The sequence below is a fragment of the Populus trichocarpa genome, chromosome 2 (assembly GCF_000002775.5).
Source record: "Populus trichocarpa isolate Nisqually-1 chromosome 2, P.trichocarpa_v4.1, whole genome shotgun sequence".
Lineage (NCBI taxonomy): Eukaryota > Viridiplantae > Streptophyta > Magnoliopsida > Malpighiales > Salicaceae > Populus > Populus trichocarpa.
This window is the reverse complement of record NC_037286.2, coordinates 1,927,262-1,945,131: the sequence shown is the minus strand read 5'-3', so window position 1 is coordinate 1,945,131 and position 17,870 is coordinate 1,927,262. Positions and strand designations below refer to the sequence as shown.

Below are 17,870 nucleotides of genomic sequence, written 5' to 3'. Positions count from 1 at the left end.
CTGTGGGCTTTAGCCCTCCACGGCCCATTTGTTTTTGTAGTTGTAAAGAGTAGATATTAAAAAAAAATCGAAAATCATTTAAAAATAAAAACCACTACAAAAAATAGCTACCACTGGGATGTATCATAAATTAACTGCACAATTGATGGCAGATTTTCATTGTCTTTCCAATGGAAATTCAAGATAACGACTAGTCATTCATAACAAAACGAGGGCATGATTCAGGTTCTAGCAGGGGCAAATTAACAAACAGGTAGAATGCAAAACATTTAAGTACGTTTTCCATTTGCATTTAAAACGATTACATCTTTCAGTACTGAAATCAAGATCACTAGATAAGGAAATGATACTAATAGTAGATCTAGCCAGATCTATGCTTCCCTAGAAATTAGCAACAAAGAAAACGATAAACCCTAAAAACATGAGACCAAGACAATATTAACAAGCCACGCAACTTAAGCCCTTTCGCCCCTGATCCTTCTAGCCAACTGGATATCCTTGGGCATGATTGTAACCCTCTTGGCATGAATAGCACACAGATTTGTGTCCTCAAAGAGACCCACGAGATAAGCCTCGGCTGCTTCTTGAAGAGCTGCGACAGCACTGCTCTGGAACCTGAGATCGGTCTTGAAATCCTGAGCAATTTCTCTCACGAGCCTTTGGAAGGGAAGCTTGCGGATCAAGAGCTCGGTACTCTTTTGGTACTTCCTGATTTCTCTCAAAGCCACAGTTCCTGGCCTGAAACGATGGGGTTTCTTCACACCTCCGGTTGCTGGAGCAGATTTGCGGGCAGCCTTTGTTGCCAGCTGCTTACGAGGTGCCTTGCCTCCGGTGGATTTTCTTGCAGTCTGCTTGGTACGGGCCATTGAAAGAGATTTGCAAGTAAAAGAAGAGAATTTGTTTTTTGCTTTTGCTTGTTGAGAAGACGATGCAAATGGTTAAGAGTTGGGGGTAATTTAAAGGGCAGAGATGGGTAGGCGGGAATTTGAAATTGAAGTGGTTCTTTTGGAGGGATTTGGAAAGGAGAGAAAAACGCGGATAGTGGATGTGAGCCGTTGATTAGTGAGTTATCGACGGGTAGGAAGGTTTGGGAAATCGTGACGCGGATCGCGATCCGCATGCGTTTTGAGTGGACCAATGGGAGATGTTTCTAAGGCGGGATATTGTTTTTTGTGTTTTTAAAAGGCGCGAAATTCTGAACCGTGGATTGATGTGTAATGGACGGTGGATATTTGGTGGAGGGAGTGGTATGGAACCGCCATCTGTCAGGGCGTGTGTGGCTGGCTAGTAAAGAGCTTAGTTTATGCTTTGTGTAATTAAGATTCTAATTTATGAAAAAACTCCTCTTTGATAATTTTTTTTTATCAATAATCGTAATAATCATCGCATTATCCAATTTCAAATCTATGTTAATTGCAACATATATACACTAATCAATGACCATGGAAAGTGAATGGAAACTCCTTACCGTGATTCTTTCAGCCAATAACCAAATTGATTGCTCTTCGCATATGAAAATATAATAACATAGTTTGGAGTCTTCTTTCTCTGATGATACATTTGATAGAAGAAATTTTCTCTCGACAATGATTACTAGCGTGACAATGAAATCGGCACTGTTTGTTTCAATACAAAAGAGAAAATTAAAAAAATTATTTGCTTCAAATTTTTTTTATGTTTTTATATTATTTTAATATATCGATATCATAAATAAATTTTAAAAAATAAAATATATTATTTTTAAATAAAAACACACTTAAAAAAAAATTATAATCACAATATTAAATAGAATATCTTCTTTAGATAATTCATGCAAAATAAGAATTGATAGTAACTTCACCTAGATTTAACATTGACGGGAAGTAAATGCATAAAAACTCAAAGTGAATGTTTGTTTTTGTGATGTAATATATTTTTTAAGGCTTTTTTAAAATTATTTTTTATCTTAAAAAAAACAGATTTATATCTTTTTAGGTATCTTTTGATAATGTAAATAAATAAAAATATATTTTTTTAATTAAAAAATACTCTTAAAAAGTGTCACGGTACCAAATAGACAATAAATTGGGAACATATATTAAGAATCACAAAAGAAAAACAAGAAACTAAAAAAATAAAAGGCATTAACAAACATACTGATGAACCAGTATTTTATCAGTATATTTTTATATGTTTTTACTAAAAAAATATATAAATATAATTTTTCAAATATATAAACATCTAATAGAAGTGCACTTGCTCCAGCATTTTAGCCAAACCCAACTGTATTTAAACTTGATAATATGTCAAACCTCAAGGACGCTGGGTCTGGTCAGTGCCAGGTCAAATTTAAAGGATTGTGATGATATATGTCGCGCTACTTGTATGAGCGTACTAAAGAAAAAAAAAGTCAAAGAGAAGCAATGGAAAGAGAGAGAAAATAGGGAAGAGAGAAAGGAGTTTCTTACTGAGAGGTTACGCTACTGGGAATTACGATAGCTTGGAAAATGAAATCTTGAAGGACCGTGCTACTCCTAAGCCATGTTTGTTTCTCGGAGAGTAGTTTTCGGGAAACCACTTTCCAAACTTTCATGTGTTTATTTGCTATTAGGAAAGGTGGTTAATGGAAAACACTTTCCAGTCAACAGAAAACACTTTTTAGTCAAAGGAAAATTTGACTTTGTTTTCAGGAAAGTGTTTTCCCTTTTGGCTGTGTTTGTTTTCTGGAAAGTGGTTTCCGGGAAAACACTTTCCAAACTTTCATGTGTTTGTTTGTCATTGGGAAAGTTGGTCAACAGAAAACACTTTACAGTCAAAGAAAAATTTGGCTTGGTTTTTAGGAAAGTGTTTCCCTGAAAAATTTGAGCGGAAAACACTTTCCGGAAGTTGTGAAAAATTTAGAAATGTCATTATTTGCTGATTATATCAAATTTGATCTTCAAACTTTTGATTGCTATATATATTTTGTTTTGAAAATTTATTTTTTAATTTCATCTCTTAAAATTTAATTTTTATATTAACTTTGGTCTTTATTTTTATAATTACTATTTGCTTTTTCCTTATCAATTTTTTATTGAAATTTTTTATCTATCAAATTTGGTCCTCATTCTTTTGATTTCAAATTTGGTCCTCATTCTTTTGATTGTTACTTATTTTATTTGAAATAATTTATGAAATGTTAATTATTATTATTTTAATTTCTTTATCTTTTAATTTTTTTATTTTTTATTTGATCTCTATTATTTTGATTATTATTTATTTTATATGAGATAATTTATGAAATTATATTTTTTTTCAATTTCATTCCCATTTAACTTTTTAATTTGTAAGATTTGTTCCTCGTTATTTTAATAAACTTGAAAAAAATAAAACATTAATAAGTTATTTTCCAGCTCATTTTCCATTACACTACCAAATATCAGAAAATACTTTCCCGGAATTCATTTTCCTAAAATTTATTTTCTAAAAAAAAACTATTTTTCAACAAACAAACAGGTCCTAGTATCACAACCTAAACGAAATATTATATGAGTTGCGCGAAACCCTCTTTATATTCCAACAATCCAGGCAACAAATTCTTCACAGGTTCAGGTTGTGCTCTTCCTAGTAGCGCAGCCCTTTGTTAGCGTGATACTGGGAGTGATGTCATTGCTTGAAAAAATTGTAAAGATTGTGGTGTTTTGAGTTCTCTAGCTATACTATTTTTCTAATTATTTGTCAACCTTTTTTTTTACAACCGCCATAAATAAATAAAAATTCAAGAAAGGGTGTTTGCTTTTTTAGAAGATGTCTTGTGTTCTCTTTTTCAGGAGCTTAACTAAGGAAGCCACGACTATGAGGTTTGCAATTGCTGGGAATCTACCGTATGTTTTGAATTGTGAATTGAAATCAATCCAGACGGTTAGATGAATTATTGTGTTTTAAACTCTACGAGGATGTTTGGTTTGAATTCCAAATAAATTTTAATTTATAAAAAAAAATATAAAAGTAAATTAGACAATAAACCCTCATATTCGCTAAAATAATATATTTCAAAGTTAAAATTGAAAACAATATTCAAATATTAACATTTTCCTTATTTTTGTGCCCCCTTTCCTTTTCTTTCATCTTGAAAACTCTATAATTTTAAAATTCAGCATCACTCGACAGGTCAATTTGGGATCCAATTAATCTGGAATTAAAACTGGGCCGTGTTAAAAAAAAATAAAGAAAGTTAAAAACTCAGGTGATCTGACAGGCTGACCTAGTAAAACCCGGTCAAAAACTCGGTTTTAACCTATTGATTATTTATTTTTTTAACCAAAACAATATCGTTTTGATTTATTAAAAAAATTAAAGTTGACCTGATGATCCGATCAAAATCTAATAACCCGGATCTTGAGATGGGTCGACCATCGGGTATAAAAACTCTAGAAAACCCTTCCAAATACAATATTTCTTCTCTCTAGAAGAAGGAAATGTTGGTTTGAGGACCCCTTGGTCAAAGGAAAGGGGAGGTCCTGATTCCGTCAAACATGGTCAAGACATTCTTATTCCTCGCAGGGTATGTTTTCAATCTTTTCTTTCCAAATCTTTCATTTCCTTTTTTTTTTCCCTTTCTTTTTGTATGGTTTTGCTCAGCAAGTTATGCATGGTTGATTAATGCGTGAGTGGATATAAATTAAAAATAAGTATTTTAAAATTACACGTGGCACGTAGAAATAAAAACGGTATAACAACTATTGGTTCCTATTTTTTAGGTGTAGTGATAATAGATAAAGCCTATCAACCAATTGAAGTCGTTTATTATATTGCTATCATAGTATCATTTGTTTATTTAGAAATCCTTAACATGTCTAGGAACTACTAGCCCGACAATACTTTGTGTCACTTTAGTCCTTGCAGTGAAAATAAATGATTTTTTTAACAAAAATAATTTATAAATTAAAAGCAAAATAATCCAGATTATTAATTCAATTGGTTTCCACGTGTATTCCAAGCTGTAACTCTTGCGAAGAGGAATTCAATTCTTTCCGGGAGAGGTAGTCTTTTTTCAATGATCGATATGATCATGTGATAGGGGACATGGTTCCATGGTCATTCTTGGACTTCTATTTTGAATTGGGTTTTTTTAATTGATTGGTGTCACCGTGTAGCACCTATGATATTATAATATTAATCAAATATAATTGATTTTTCATGCCACTTATTTTTTAAAAAATTCAATTTTTAACTGTTATCAAAACAAGGAGAATATTTTTTATTTCCATATCGTATCAAAACAAAGTAAAATAATTTATTTTACATAAAAAAAATTTTCTCTAAGAAAAATATCACGCAAAATCAATGCCCCCTTTAATTTAGCAAACATCTCATCCTCTATGCATGTACTTGGCTGTATACACTATACAATATAAGATTTGGAGGTTTGGAATTTTACCGTGGACTGTCCTTCAATGTCGCTTTTTGTACAAGTGTTGGCATTAAAAGAGGTATATGAATTTAAAAACTAATTTGAAAAGTAAATTGTAATTCCAGAACGAGGATTTATGCTAGTAATGTGAATGTATTAAATATTGTTTTTTAGGATTTTTTTTATTTAAAAATATATTAAAATAATATTTTTTATTTTTTAAAATTTACTTGTGATATCAACACATCAAAATAATTTAAAAATTTAAAATAATTAAAAATTAAAAATAATTGTTTTTTAAAAAAACCATGATTATACCACAACAGGGCTAAATGGATGTTAATCAACTAATTGCGTTTCTAGCAAAGTCTGTTCCTACTGACAGTTTTTTTCTGTTATTTATTCCTGGTTTTTTTTTAGTTTCAAAAGTATTTCAAAAAAATTAAATTTTTTTTTCTTTACTTTAAATTAATATATTTTTAAATCATTTTGATGTGTTGATATTATAAATAATTTTTTAAAAATAAAAATATATTATTTTAATATAATTTCTAAATAAAAACAACTACAATCATATTCCTAAACAGTCTAATCATACTCGGGGTACATATTAAGATTTCAAAACTGAGAGTTAGATTTTGGAGGCCATGACCACATACCCACCCCGATCGGGCCATGTTTGTACGAAGGGTCGTCTCTCTGGGTTTCTCAGCGTCTGGGCTACATATGTACGACTATTATGGGCTTAAATAATGTATTGTACGTGGACATGGCCGAAGGTCAGACGAGAAAACCTTGGCCCTTTGTTTTACTAGGAGTCCACTTCTTCAGTTCTTCTTCTTCTTCTTTCTGATTTCCTGTTACTCTTCTGATCAAGAACCATGTGCAATTTTCCTTGCATCATGGTTGACAGGTTGGGCTTAACCTCCTCCTCCTCCTCCTCCTTAATAAACGTGCAGTACTTAAATTGAATTCCAAAAGGATGTTGAATAGATGAATCTACGACTATATCTTCTAATAAAATTTTTTGGGATATAGTTTTCACACTTGGCTCGAGTTATAGATTTTCTCTATGCCAATGTTTATCCTGAATTATATCTTTTTATTTTTTTTAAAAATATATATTTTTAATACATTTTTTGAAATAATAATACTGTAATTAAAAAAGATATATATATATATCTTTGATAGGAGTGTTGGTGAATGTAGTAGGTAACGTTTTGATTTATAACTGTGTAACTGTATGTAATCTAATTTTTTATATTTAAAAAATATAAATCCGACCTGTTTTTTTTCAACTCAAATGTGTTGGATGTATCAAGCTGAGATATTTTTTTTTTTATTAATATCATAGATATCCATGATCGAGTATATTAACTTTTTTATTTTTCGACGATTCTAAAAAAAAATCTTGTTGCAAAAGAGAATCGATTATATGGATAAAATAAAAATTTGATAAATAATTAAGTATATGAAATTTGAATGAAATAATTGAAATGAAATAAACTAAGACAACAAGAGACTCCATGAGCGTGAAAGCGGCAGAAGAAGAAAATTAAAAGAGAAAATAAACCATACCATAAACTAGAGTTTAATACATTGAATTTCACAGGTGAGTAGATTGAGTGAATTTTAAAAATATCGACTCGCATCTAATAATCTATTTATTAATTTCTTAACTTGTTATTGTTCATAATATTTATTTTATCCAACTTTAATAAATTGAATCAGTGAGATAATCACACTTTTCCTTAATAGCTCTCATATTTGGTTTTATGTTTTCGGGGTGTTTCAAAGCATAATATATATTATTTTTTAAAATGTTTTTATTTATAAAATAAATTAAAATAATTTTTTTTAAAAAAATTAGTTTTAATATCAGCACATTAAAATAAATTAAAAACACATAAAAAAAATTAATTTAACTTGAAAAATTAAAATAAAATTTAATTTTTTTAAAATACAAAAACAAAAGTTTATTCCATTCCTAGTCAGCACAAGCTCTGTGTTCCGTAGAGCGTGAATTGAAGATGACAAAAAAATCAAATTTGAAATCACATGGTTTTCACCAGCAACGACAACACAGGAAAGGAGCCGGTAATTTCCATTCCAGTCAAACAAACATTTCATTTTCCTCATCCTTCCGTCCCGTGGTCCCAGGCTCCCAGCCTTCCTTTTGTCTTCTTCTTTCAAGTTTTAAATGACTAATTACGTATGTCTCTAGGACTCTAATAATAAATATATTTGAAATTTCGTACTCAATTATTCTTAAAACAATAATATGCTTTGCATATAACAGCGATTTTTTTTTGTGTGTTAAAAATATTGTTTAATTTTTTTTCAAATTAATTTTTTAATATTTTTGATCGTTTTGATGTACTGATACTAAAAATAATTTTTTAAAAAATAAAAAATATTATTTTAATGTATTTTATAGTAAAAATACTTTAAAAAATAACCACTAATACACTCTCAAATATCCCCTAAATAAATATTCAAGAAAGCAATATCTCGGGCTTAGCGTGAAAATGAAAACAAAGATGGTGGGGGTGTTTGAGAATGTGACAGTTGTTGCGGTTTAAATTGCTTTTTGCTTGAAAATATATCAAAATATTTTTTTAAAAAAATTATTTTTAATATCAACATATTAAAAAAATCTAAAAAGATATAAAAAAAATTTTAAATTAAAAAATTAAATTAAAAAAAAACATAATTATCGACAAATAAAAGCAACAAAATCCAAGGCCACCAGCCCACATCCAAGGAGCGCAAGCTTTTCGGGAAAACGTCGTTAGCCAAGTGACCATCATGGTCCACTTCACTCCATACAAGCAATATGCTGTTTTTTAGCATTTGTGTATTCATTTACTGAAATGTATTTGAGTATAAATAATTTTAATTTTATTCAATTATTATTATTATGTAATGGATAAGGGTGAGCATATTGTTCGGGTTTAGATAAAAAATCCAGTCAAGTTGATTTTATTTTTAAATTTAGAATCGAACTAAATAATGAATAATTTTGAATAGTTCAGTTTAGTTTGGTTTTATATTTTTAAAAATTAAGTAAGTTCAATTTAATTCACAAAATTTGAATTATCTTTGACATCTATTTAATTTATAATAAGCTTTTTTTACCTTATTTTTTCTATTTTGATTTTTGAAATTAAAACATAATCGAATCAATTTTTTTTAAATATTTTTTAACCAAAATAATTCATTTTTTTACTTTAACTAATTCTAAATTAACTTTTATAAATATTGAAAATAACTCAATTAATTTACTGATTTCTAAGACGACAGATTTGCCGATTTTTTATGAACTTTAAAAATATTCCATTTCACTTCACAAAATCCTAAAGTCAAATTTCCCACCTTCCCTTTATTGTCCCCTAGTTCATAAAAATTGCCTGCAAAACTACACGTGTCACAATCACAATGGCAGCTACCACAATCTTCTGGGGATACCCCGCTTACAAATATCTCCTATCTATCCTTCCACTGCACAGACATTCCTGGCCACACAATGGAGCGCTTTTCTCTGCTCGCACTCCTCCTTCTTACACTCATATGCTCCGCAGTTGCATCCACAGTATCTTCCAACGACCTAGACGATCCTTTAATCAGACAAGTCGTATCAGACGGCGAGGATGATCTCCTCAACGCAGAGCATCATTTCACTTCTTTCAAATCCAAATTCGGCAAAACATACGCGACTCAAGAAGAGCATGATTACCGATTTGGTGTTTTCAAAGCTAATCTTCGCCGTGCGAAGAAACACCAGATGATAGACCCCACCGCCGCCCACGGCATCACCAAGTTCTCTGACCTGACACCGAAAGAATTCCGCCGCCAGTTCCTTGGATTGAAGCGGTGGCTACGGTTGCCTACGGACGCTAACAAGGCGCCGATTCTTCCTACTACTGATCTACCTACTGATTATGACTGGCGCGATCACGGTGCCGTTACAGAAGTCAAAGACCAGGTTTTTAAATATCCATTTTCTTTTTTCCCTCCTGTTGTAGATGCGAAGTATCCTCAGACCAGCTTTTCTGTCTTTCGGGTTTTTCCATGGTGTCTGTATTATCATGTTGGGTTTTTTTTTGTAGGGATCGTGTGGATCGTGCTGGTCGTTTAGTGCTACCGGGGCGTTAGAAGGAGCTCATTATTTAGCCACAGGAGAGCTTGCGAGCCTGAGTGAGCAGCAGCTTGTGGACTGCGATCATGAGGTTTGACTTCTTTATTTCCACGCTTTGATCCTGTCTTTCTTCGTTCTCCATGAAAGACACCGAGGATTTCAATTTTGTTACAAGAAAGTGGATCTTTTTTAGCTTACGAGGGAGACATGAAGATTTAGTTACTGGGGTTATGATTTCTAATTTTGGTGTCCTGCTGTATTTCTAATTTCTTGCAGTGTGATCCAGAAGAATATGGCGCTTGTGACTCTGGCTGCGATGGTGGGCTGATGAATAATGCCTTCGAGTACGCACTCAAGGCTGGTGGACTTGAACGTGAGGAAGACTATCCTTACACTGGAACTGACGGTGGCACTTGCAAATTTGACAAGAGCAAAGTTGTAGCATCCGTATCTAACTTCAGTGTTGTTTCAATCGATGAAGATCAAATTGCTGCGAATCTGGTGAAGCATGGTCCACTCTCAGGTATTTTAGCTACCTCTGGGCGCAGGCATTGGTATCTGTATTCTCATCAACCCCTTCGGTTGAGATTTTCTATTTTGCGTACTCTTACTGGACACACTAATTGTAAGGTTTTTTCCTTCTACTTTCCATGGTGCAGTGGCGATCAATGCAGCTTTTATGCAGACATATGTAGGTGGAGTTTCATGCCCATACATTTGCTCGAAGCGTCAGGATCACGGGGTGCTACTGGTGGGGTATGGATCCGCTGGTTATGCTCCTATCCGGTTTAAGGAAAAGCCCTTCTGGATTATCAAGAATTCATGGGGACAGAATTGGGGAGAGAATGGCTATTACAAAATCTGCAGGGGTCGCAATATCTGTGGTGTAGATTCCATGGTTTCAACTGTTGCTGCAATTCACACTACAGCTCAGTAGATTGTTGTGCCCTTGGCGTATTGAAGCACTAAATTCTTAGATGGTGCTCGCGCTCGTCTATATATATTAAGTGTGATGTGTATTGGCGCTATATACACATATATGTATATCTAGCGTAGTGTAAGATTCAACGAATCTCTGGCAAAAGTTATCATGATATAGGTGATGTTAGTACTTAAAATCATTTTATGCCAGAATTCTCTGTATAAGACTAAGGGTTTATGCATTGCTCAATCTCATTAATAATGTATTTATTGCTTTTTAAGAACATCATGCAGCCAGCACAGCATGTCAACTTGTCTTTCTTCTTCTTCTCTCATTTATTTTTCTGTGTCTCGGAAAATTTTTCTCAACAATTTGAGAAACCTCGTGTTATATTCCCAACTACTCATCTACAAAGAGAGTTCAGTGTCTATTTTCAACACTAATTACTTTCTTCTCCTCACTAGACAATATTGCACAACAGTACCCTAACAATCACCGACGAAGAATACAGCCAACACACCATGAATTCTAACTGGCAAAAATTCTTGAAGCTTGTACAATGACTGAGTCTAGCAGATAAGCTTCTTATTTGCTAACTGGCTGGCAAAATTCTAGAAGCATCATGCAACAAATTTCCTTTATAGTTGCTCTTGATCAAGGTCAATCTCGACAATCCACGCGCAGGGAATAGGCAGCCACACCAGCAAGGCTTGATTCAATAATCATGAACACTGCGAAATTGGTTGTTCCTCACGAGCAGGTTCTTCCGAACTCGGAAGAGCACTTCCTCAGTTAGCTTTCTCGAGCTCCTTGATCATGTTTAACAGGATTGCAAGTTTGCTATACTTTCATCAATGTATGATGAGTCCTATTTCCTATCTAAGCCTGTGACTATTCTATTCAGTTAACGTATCTCATTCATCATCTTCACCAAGCGAAGCAAATGAAAATGGATAGAATTTGTATCCATCTCCCACGTAAAATTTGTTTTGAAACTCTACCCAATGAAGCCTCAAGGCATGTAGGAATGCACTAAGGGTCTCCATCACTAGTAGGACACCAACAGTTGCAAATATAAATACAATCAAGCCAATACTGCGAGCTAAGATGCTGTTGTACCTGCAGTCATTCACAGATGATTCATTACATTGCTTGATCAAATTTGTGACGTCAAGTTGCTTTCATCACAAGCCAAAACATGGACATGAGAACTCACCCCCAGGATAGAAGAAGAACCTTGTCATAGAATACACTTGCTAGCTCTGAATGGGCCAGACTGAAAAATCACCAAATAATTCACTCATATTAAACAGTTAACTTCCTGTACTAGAATGCATAAAAGTACCCGACATTCATTTTAAACGCGAGAGATGTGTCAGGAAGGCATATTGACATAAGATCTTAACAATCAAATTGATTTTCCTCTGCTTTAGACAGGAAACGGAGAAATGAACATATTCTAATGAGCAATCACAAACAAGAATTCAAAGAAGGGTGAAAATTTAGCTTGAAAATATAAATATCAAGTAATTACTAGAAGAACCAACCTGAGGGCCCATAAACGTAAATATGAAGCCGTATTCGACACTGCTCCGAGCACAAACTCTATGGTATGTATAAGCTGGTGAACAAACACCTCGCTGAACTCGAATTCCTCATGGTTATGAGAAACAGAATGCTGCTCGACTTCAGGAGAGTAATCACTGCTGTCCAGCCGTGCATATGATTGACCTTGGAACCTCTGAACAAGGCATTTAGGGAAAATAGAGTTAACGATATTTTTACAAAAGAGTTATAGCAACAAATGCATTTGAAAAAGATCGAGCATACTTCCTCATGTTGTTTCTTCAATAGAAAAGGCTTTGGAAACAACATCCATGGGACAGCAGCAAGGGCTGATAGTAGCAACAAGATCTAGTGGTGAAACACAGGACATGTTAGCTAGTCTGTTTTCCTTAAGCCATGAGGGAAAATTTCCACACAATCACTATAAAAGAGATAATACCTGAAAAAATTTCTGGCCGAAAAAAAGCTGATTGTCATCCAAATCATCAGTGGGACTTAGAAACATGTATATCATCACATGGTATAGATCAGCTTGTGAACCAGTGCACCATTTCACTATTATGAGGAGCGAAAGGTAACCAAACAAGCTGTTTAAGAAAATCATCTGGGGCACAAATTGATACCTAAAACAATGCAACAGTTTCCAGTCAATTCCGAAGATGGAAATAAGGGGGCAAAAAAAGGTACAAGCAATGAAAAGCAAAGAATCTATATCTACATGCCCCCAAGGCCCCATCTCTCCACTCCAACAAACAAGGACATTCATGTTTATAAGATCAAATTCTCTCAAAAAGAGAGCTGGATGTTCAGGAATGGCCATTAACTTAAAATCATCATTATGCTGATTATTCCCACAAGGACATGCTGTAACATATTTGAATCAATGCATTGCATGCAGGAATCGAGTATAGCTCACCAGATATTTATGTTATCTCCGAAGAACTTTGCATTGAAGTAACTTATTATGATACCAAGATTCATCTGGGCCACTCCAAATAAAATTGACATCTTCATCTTCATCGAGTTAAGAAAAGGTAACTCGCTCCGGGTACCATGCCATTTAGGATCCAAACCAAATGGATAAGTGGCACGAACCTTGACTAGACCAGCAGTAGAAGCATCCCTACAATGCAAAGAGAGCATGGATAATTTACAGGGAAAGTTGAACCACACATGCATACGAGTAAATTTGTACTGGTTAATACCCGCAAGACTGGTCACGACACCCATAGGCTGACAGCCCAAACAGCTCAAATGGAACCGAAAAGAATTCATTGTATATCAACCCCGTGTAGATTGAAAAAATTGCCATCATCATTATCACATAACGGCCACTGAAAGCCATTTCCATAATGTCTCCAAGCTTCTGTTGTTTACAAAAGCAAGTAAGCTAAAGTATGCGACAATTGACAGGAAGAGCTAGCTAAGACACGAGCTGTATCACAATTACCTGACTGGAAAGTTTCTTTTCCCTGAAAATAAAATATAATGTTGCCAACAGCAAGCAAATACCATGGCCCCAATCACCAAACATAACAGCAAAGAGGAAGGGAAATGTGACAATTGTGTATACACTAGGATTTGCTTCCTGGTACTTGGCAACCCTGAAAAAATTGTCAGTTAACACCTCTATTTCATCTTTGTAACAGTGAACTGGTCAAATAGAATGATGCATGATTACAAGTCATGGAGTGGGAGAAATGTTCTAGTCAACTGTATTCGCTCATTCTGCTAAGTGTATTGACAAAGAGAACCACCCCTAGATTGTTTATGCAGATAAAATGAACAGTATTGAATTAGTGGGATGGACATAATGCAAAAACATATAATATCAACTAAATAAGCTTTGGTCACAAACTAACTTTACATGATAAGATGGACCATACTAACAACAACAATGGACTAGTTTTCTGTCTCTCAACTACCATAATTTCTGTGCTCAAAGAGAACAAGGAACAAACAATCAATTATTAGAGAAACTGTAAGTTCTGTCAATGCTAACAGAGTGGTCGTGTTCTGGCATTAACATTCCTATCTTAAAGGCATCAGAAAACTTCTACAGTTATGATAGAGCCCTGATAATCAATTAACCTGCCAAAAATTACTTTAAAAAATTAAAGACCCCTTGTATTGTCTGAAACACAAGTAACTCACCCATATGCATCTACAATTTCTTGAAAAGCAGAAGTAAATTTGTTTGTTCGGAAATAGGTAGGGGGTGAATCCTTTGTCTGCAAAACATGGAATATGGCTCCAATTTGTGAGCTGCTGTCTAAAGTCGCTCGCCGTAGTCCATTTTGTATCTGAAGAGAAACAACCATGAAATGGTTTAATAGTTACGGTTCATGCAAGATTTAACCAAGCCCCAAGCAATACAAGTTAACACCACAAACCTGATCTGTTGCAAAAACTGGGCACCAACCTTCAGCAACAAGACACTTCTTTGTCACATCCATGTTGAGCATATTTAAAGTGTGGTAAATAGATTTTTCCTTCTTCACCTGTACAAGTTAAAAGACACAAATTTAGTTGACAAAAAAGATTCAACTCAGCTTAACTCAACTTCTATTATTCCCAGCAATGATCCAAAGGATGAAGTAAAATGACCCAAACAAACCAGAAAATTCCACTGCTCAAACTCAAAGCCAATGGTTTGTAACAAATTGCTCCAGTGCGCCAACCCAGCATCTATAGTAGTTTTAAGCTCAGCAAGTCTTCCAGACACCTAGAAATCAGTGAATTTACAAATTTTACATCAGACTGGAGTTTGAACTTGATTCTAGAAAATTGGACAGAGATGCTAGTGGAACTATGACAAAGTACTAAAGAAAAACTCAAGGTTAATTTCAAAAATGGGAATAAGGCACTCTCTTTTTAAATCTTCAGTTTGCTACCAGCTAAACATTATTTGTAAATGAATTAGGACTTTAGTGCAATTATTCAGCTTCACCTGCTTCCACACTAAAACTAGCTAGGGATTTAGGTTTATCTTCAGATAATGATGCTCTGCTGCTTTATTATTAAGGGTATTGTCCAGTTCATTGAACTTTTCCCTATCCAAAGCATCAAGCGAAAAGCATGTCTCTTATAAACTTTGATTTAGCATTTTTCTTCAGTTTTCCCCCTGAAACTGTTACTCGTTTATTTATATGCCTATATAATAACACACATAAGGCCACACTACCATGCACTAACAAATTCATGTCTATGGACATAAAGTGATGGCAGATTAAATTCTTATGAACCTTGAGGCATGTAGTTTCAACCTCGACATGCTGTACTTGGATCTACTGTCCCAATGATTAACTGCCAGTTGACAGGGAGTGAACTCCCTTTTCTTTTGAGTAATAAGAGTATGCTTTATGTTTGCATAGACCAAATGGCAGTAAAGTGCCCAAAAAGCCAGAAAGAAAAGGAAAGAAAGCAAAAGCAATTCACAATCCTTCTGTGTAATCAAGTTAATGAGCAGATGGTAAAAAAGATGAAACAGAGAGAATAATAAACAGAATCCTCAAGAAGAAACATAGAAATAATCGTTTGCTCTCTAAAATTGACCAAGTAATTAATTTTCAGTGTGCCAGGCTTCTAATCCACAAGAATCAGAGGTAAGACACATGAGCAATCATAGTTTGTACCTGAGAAATTATCTGAAACTGTTTGTTTAGGTCCTCCATAAATGGGTAGCGATTTGCTCCAAAACCTTCACAGAGTTTAAGAATCTTGTTCTTTGCTCTTTCACCAGAATAGAAGACAATGAATACATTTTTTTCAACCTGTAAATTGATACATCACGAGTTTCTCAAAATAAGGTCTGTATATCCAATTCTAGAAATGAAGAACAAACAAATGCAGGAATTAACCTTGTCCCCTGACACGGGATCAACAACAGCATTTTCAAGCACGGATTGCTTCAAAAAGACATTGCCCCTAGTTGCTCGAAACAAAATCCTTTCAAAAGCCATTGCCTTTTCTCTTGCAACAAGACCACTGATATACCCCAGCTTAACTTGCTTTGATGGATCCATTGTCATTTCCTAAACAATGTTGATTTTTAAGCATCAGTTTGCAGAAAATGACAAACTTTCAGCTGCTATGATAAAGAACAGAAAAAACCAAAATCAGTACTTGCTCCAACAATAATGCACTGTCAATGGATGCTTCAGCAGTGTTATATGCTTCAAGTTCACTCTGCTGAGCTGCAACACTGCTTTGAGCAGAGTGAAAAAGTTCACCAGCCTGACATGAGATACAAAAAAAACACAACCCATTTCAGAGCTCCAGTGGACTTTCAAAGTAAATCACACAATCCTAATTTCTATAATATTCAAAATTCCAGGTTTGAGTACATTCATAGTAAAATGTGAAAGCATTTGTTACTGAAGTTTCTCCTCATAGAAGAGGCCAATAGCTGGTTCATCTACGTGTAGAAATAATGTGTGGTGTGTGCAAATGTGTGCGGGAGAAAGATCATTATCTCAAGCACTACAGGGCTATACAAAGATCGACGAGAATTATAGGTCTCATCATCACACCAAAGGCTTTGGATGCAAAAGAAGCCATACCTTCTGCAAGACAAGCTTATATTCTGATAGTTCATTGTAAGTGTGCTGTAGCATTTCATTATTCGAATTTATCTCTATCAGCTCCGATTCCAGTTCTCCAAGCGCCACCTACTCATGCCAAAACGAAACAAAACTTTGCCTCAATACATCTCAACAAGTTCTAATTCCAAGAAAGCATAGTCCAAAAAACTAAAAATCTACAGTAATACCTCCAAACGATCCAGATCAACATCACTACTTCTTAAAGATTTTGTCGGTGACAACCCAGCCTTTTTCATTTGCTCCTTGAAGAAACGTAGCTTGCGAGCCATTTCTGCGCATCTTTTAATCTACACAGCGAAAGGAAAGTTCAACGCCTAACAAATAATAAACAACATTTTCCACCACAGAATTTATCTCTACAACATCAAAACCAAACCTGAGCAGCATACGTCCGTTGGAACGGACTCTTTTCCGCATTAAGCTGGATAAAACAGTAAAAACACACCATCAATATATTAAATCTGAAACGTAAGAACAAAAAAACGAAACAGAAACTCAAGTTCTTCTGGTTCAATTTCGTAACTGCAAACACGCAATGCTGAAATCATTGAAATCAAAACAAATCCAATCGAAGTCTATCCTAACTGAAATCAACGAAATCACATTGCGCAAATCATTAACTAAAACAAATGTTGACAGAATCATCAAGGTAATTAGGGTTTGGTAAGCAGAGGAATCAAACAACAGAAAATCTCAAAAGCTTACATCATTGAATTGGAAGAGGCCGAGGTCACCGAGATAAGAAATGGTGCGATAAGCTGACTCGATAGGAATGATAAGTTGCACTAATTGCATCGGCTCCGATCGCATCAGATCCATGGTTGGGCCAAAAATCCCGTCGCCCATTTTTTACAGATCCAAAGATCCGAATATTTGCAATTTATTTGCGCTAAAAAAAAAAAGATATTGAGGAAGCGACCGTGCAAACTGGAGAGGTCTCACCAGACGATCAATTCACCTCTTCGTTTGTTTACGTTAACAATTACTGACTTGTGTGGTATAGAATTATAGATGCTGCGTTTTGCTTCCCCCGTTGTTTTCACGCGCATAATTCGGATGTTTAATAGTGTTCAGGAAGAAGATAGACGGTGTCGTTTTGCCCGCTATTAAAAGTCAATGTTGCTTGTGACTATAGCTTCACCTTTAATCGTTGACCGCCAGGAATAAAATATGAAGTAATTATGGGTAAGGAAAAATTGACCCGACCCACCCGGAAAAATCAGATTTTGAAGTCAATTAACGGGCTTTTTCGACCATCCGCTCAACCCT

At 34.4% G+C, this 17,870-nt stretch overlaps 3 protein-coding genes across 3 annotated transcripts; 1 reads left to right on the top strand and 2 right to left on the bottom strand.

Moving 5' to 3' along the window:
• Window positions 1-256: 256 nt before the first annotated feature.
• Window positions 257-951, bottom strand: LOC18096107 (histone H3.2). The gene has a single exon (XM_006386133.3). The coding sequence runs from the start codon at window positions 864-866 to the stop codon at window positions 456-458; it is 411 nt and encodes a 136-aa protein (XP_006386195.1). The 5' UTR covers window positions 867-951; the 3' UTR covers window positions 257-455.
• A 7,920-nt stretch (window positions 952-8,871) lies between these two features.
• LOC7479706 (cysteine proteinase 15A) lies at window positions 8,872-10,714 on the top strand. The gene is made up of 4 exons (XM_002301968.4): window positions 8,872-9,356; window positions 9,481-9,600; window positions 9,786-10,032; window positions 10,169-10,714. Exons 1-4 carry the CDS (start codon window positions 8,898-8,900, stop codon window positions 10,444-10,446), a joined length of 1,104 nt encoding a protein of 367 aa, XP_002302004.4. The 5' UTR covers window positions 8,872-8,897; the 3' UTR covers window positions 10,447-10,714.
• An 88-nt stretch (window positions 10,715-10,802) lies between these two features.
• LOC7490678 (V-type proton ATPase subunit a2) lies at window positions 10,803-17,639 on the bottom strand. Its single transcript, XM_002300697.4, has 18 exons — window positions 17,307-17,639; window positions 16,978-17,022; window positions 16,769-16,888; window positions 16,560-16,667; window positions 16,123-16,233; window positions 15,858-16,031; window positions 15,633-15,770; window positions 14,615-14,722; window positions 14,391-14,498; window positions 14,152-14,300; window positions 13,448-13,601; window positions 13,203-13,363; window positions 12,914-13,120; window positions 12,437-12,620; window positions 12,262-12,345; window positions 11,979-12,172; window positions 11,648-11,707; window positions 10,803-11,550 (listed from the first exon to the last, which is right to left on the bottom strand). Exons 1-18 carry the CDS (start codon window positions 17,445-17,447, stop codon window positions 11,346-11,348), a joined length of 2,451 nt encoding a protein of 816 aa, XP_002300733.2. The 5' UTR covers window positions 17,448-17,639; the 3' UTR covers window positions 10,803-11,345.
• Window positions 17,640-17,870: the final 231 nt, after the last annotated feature.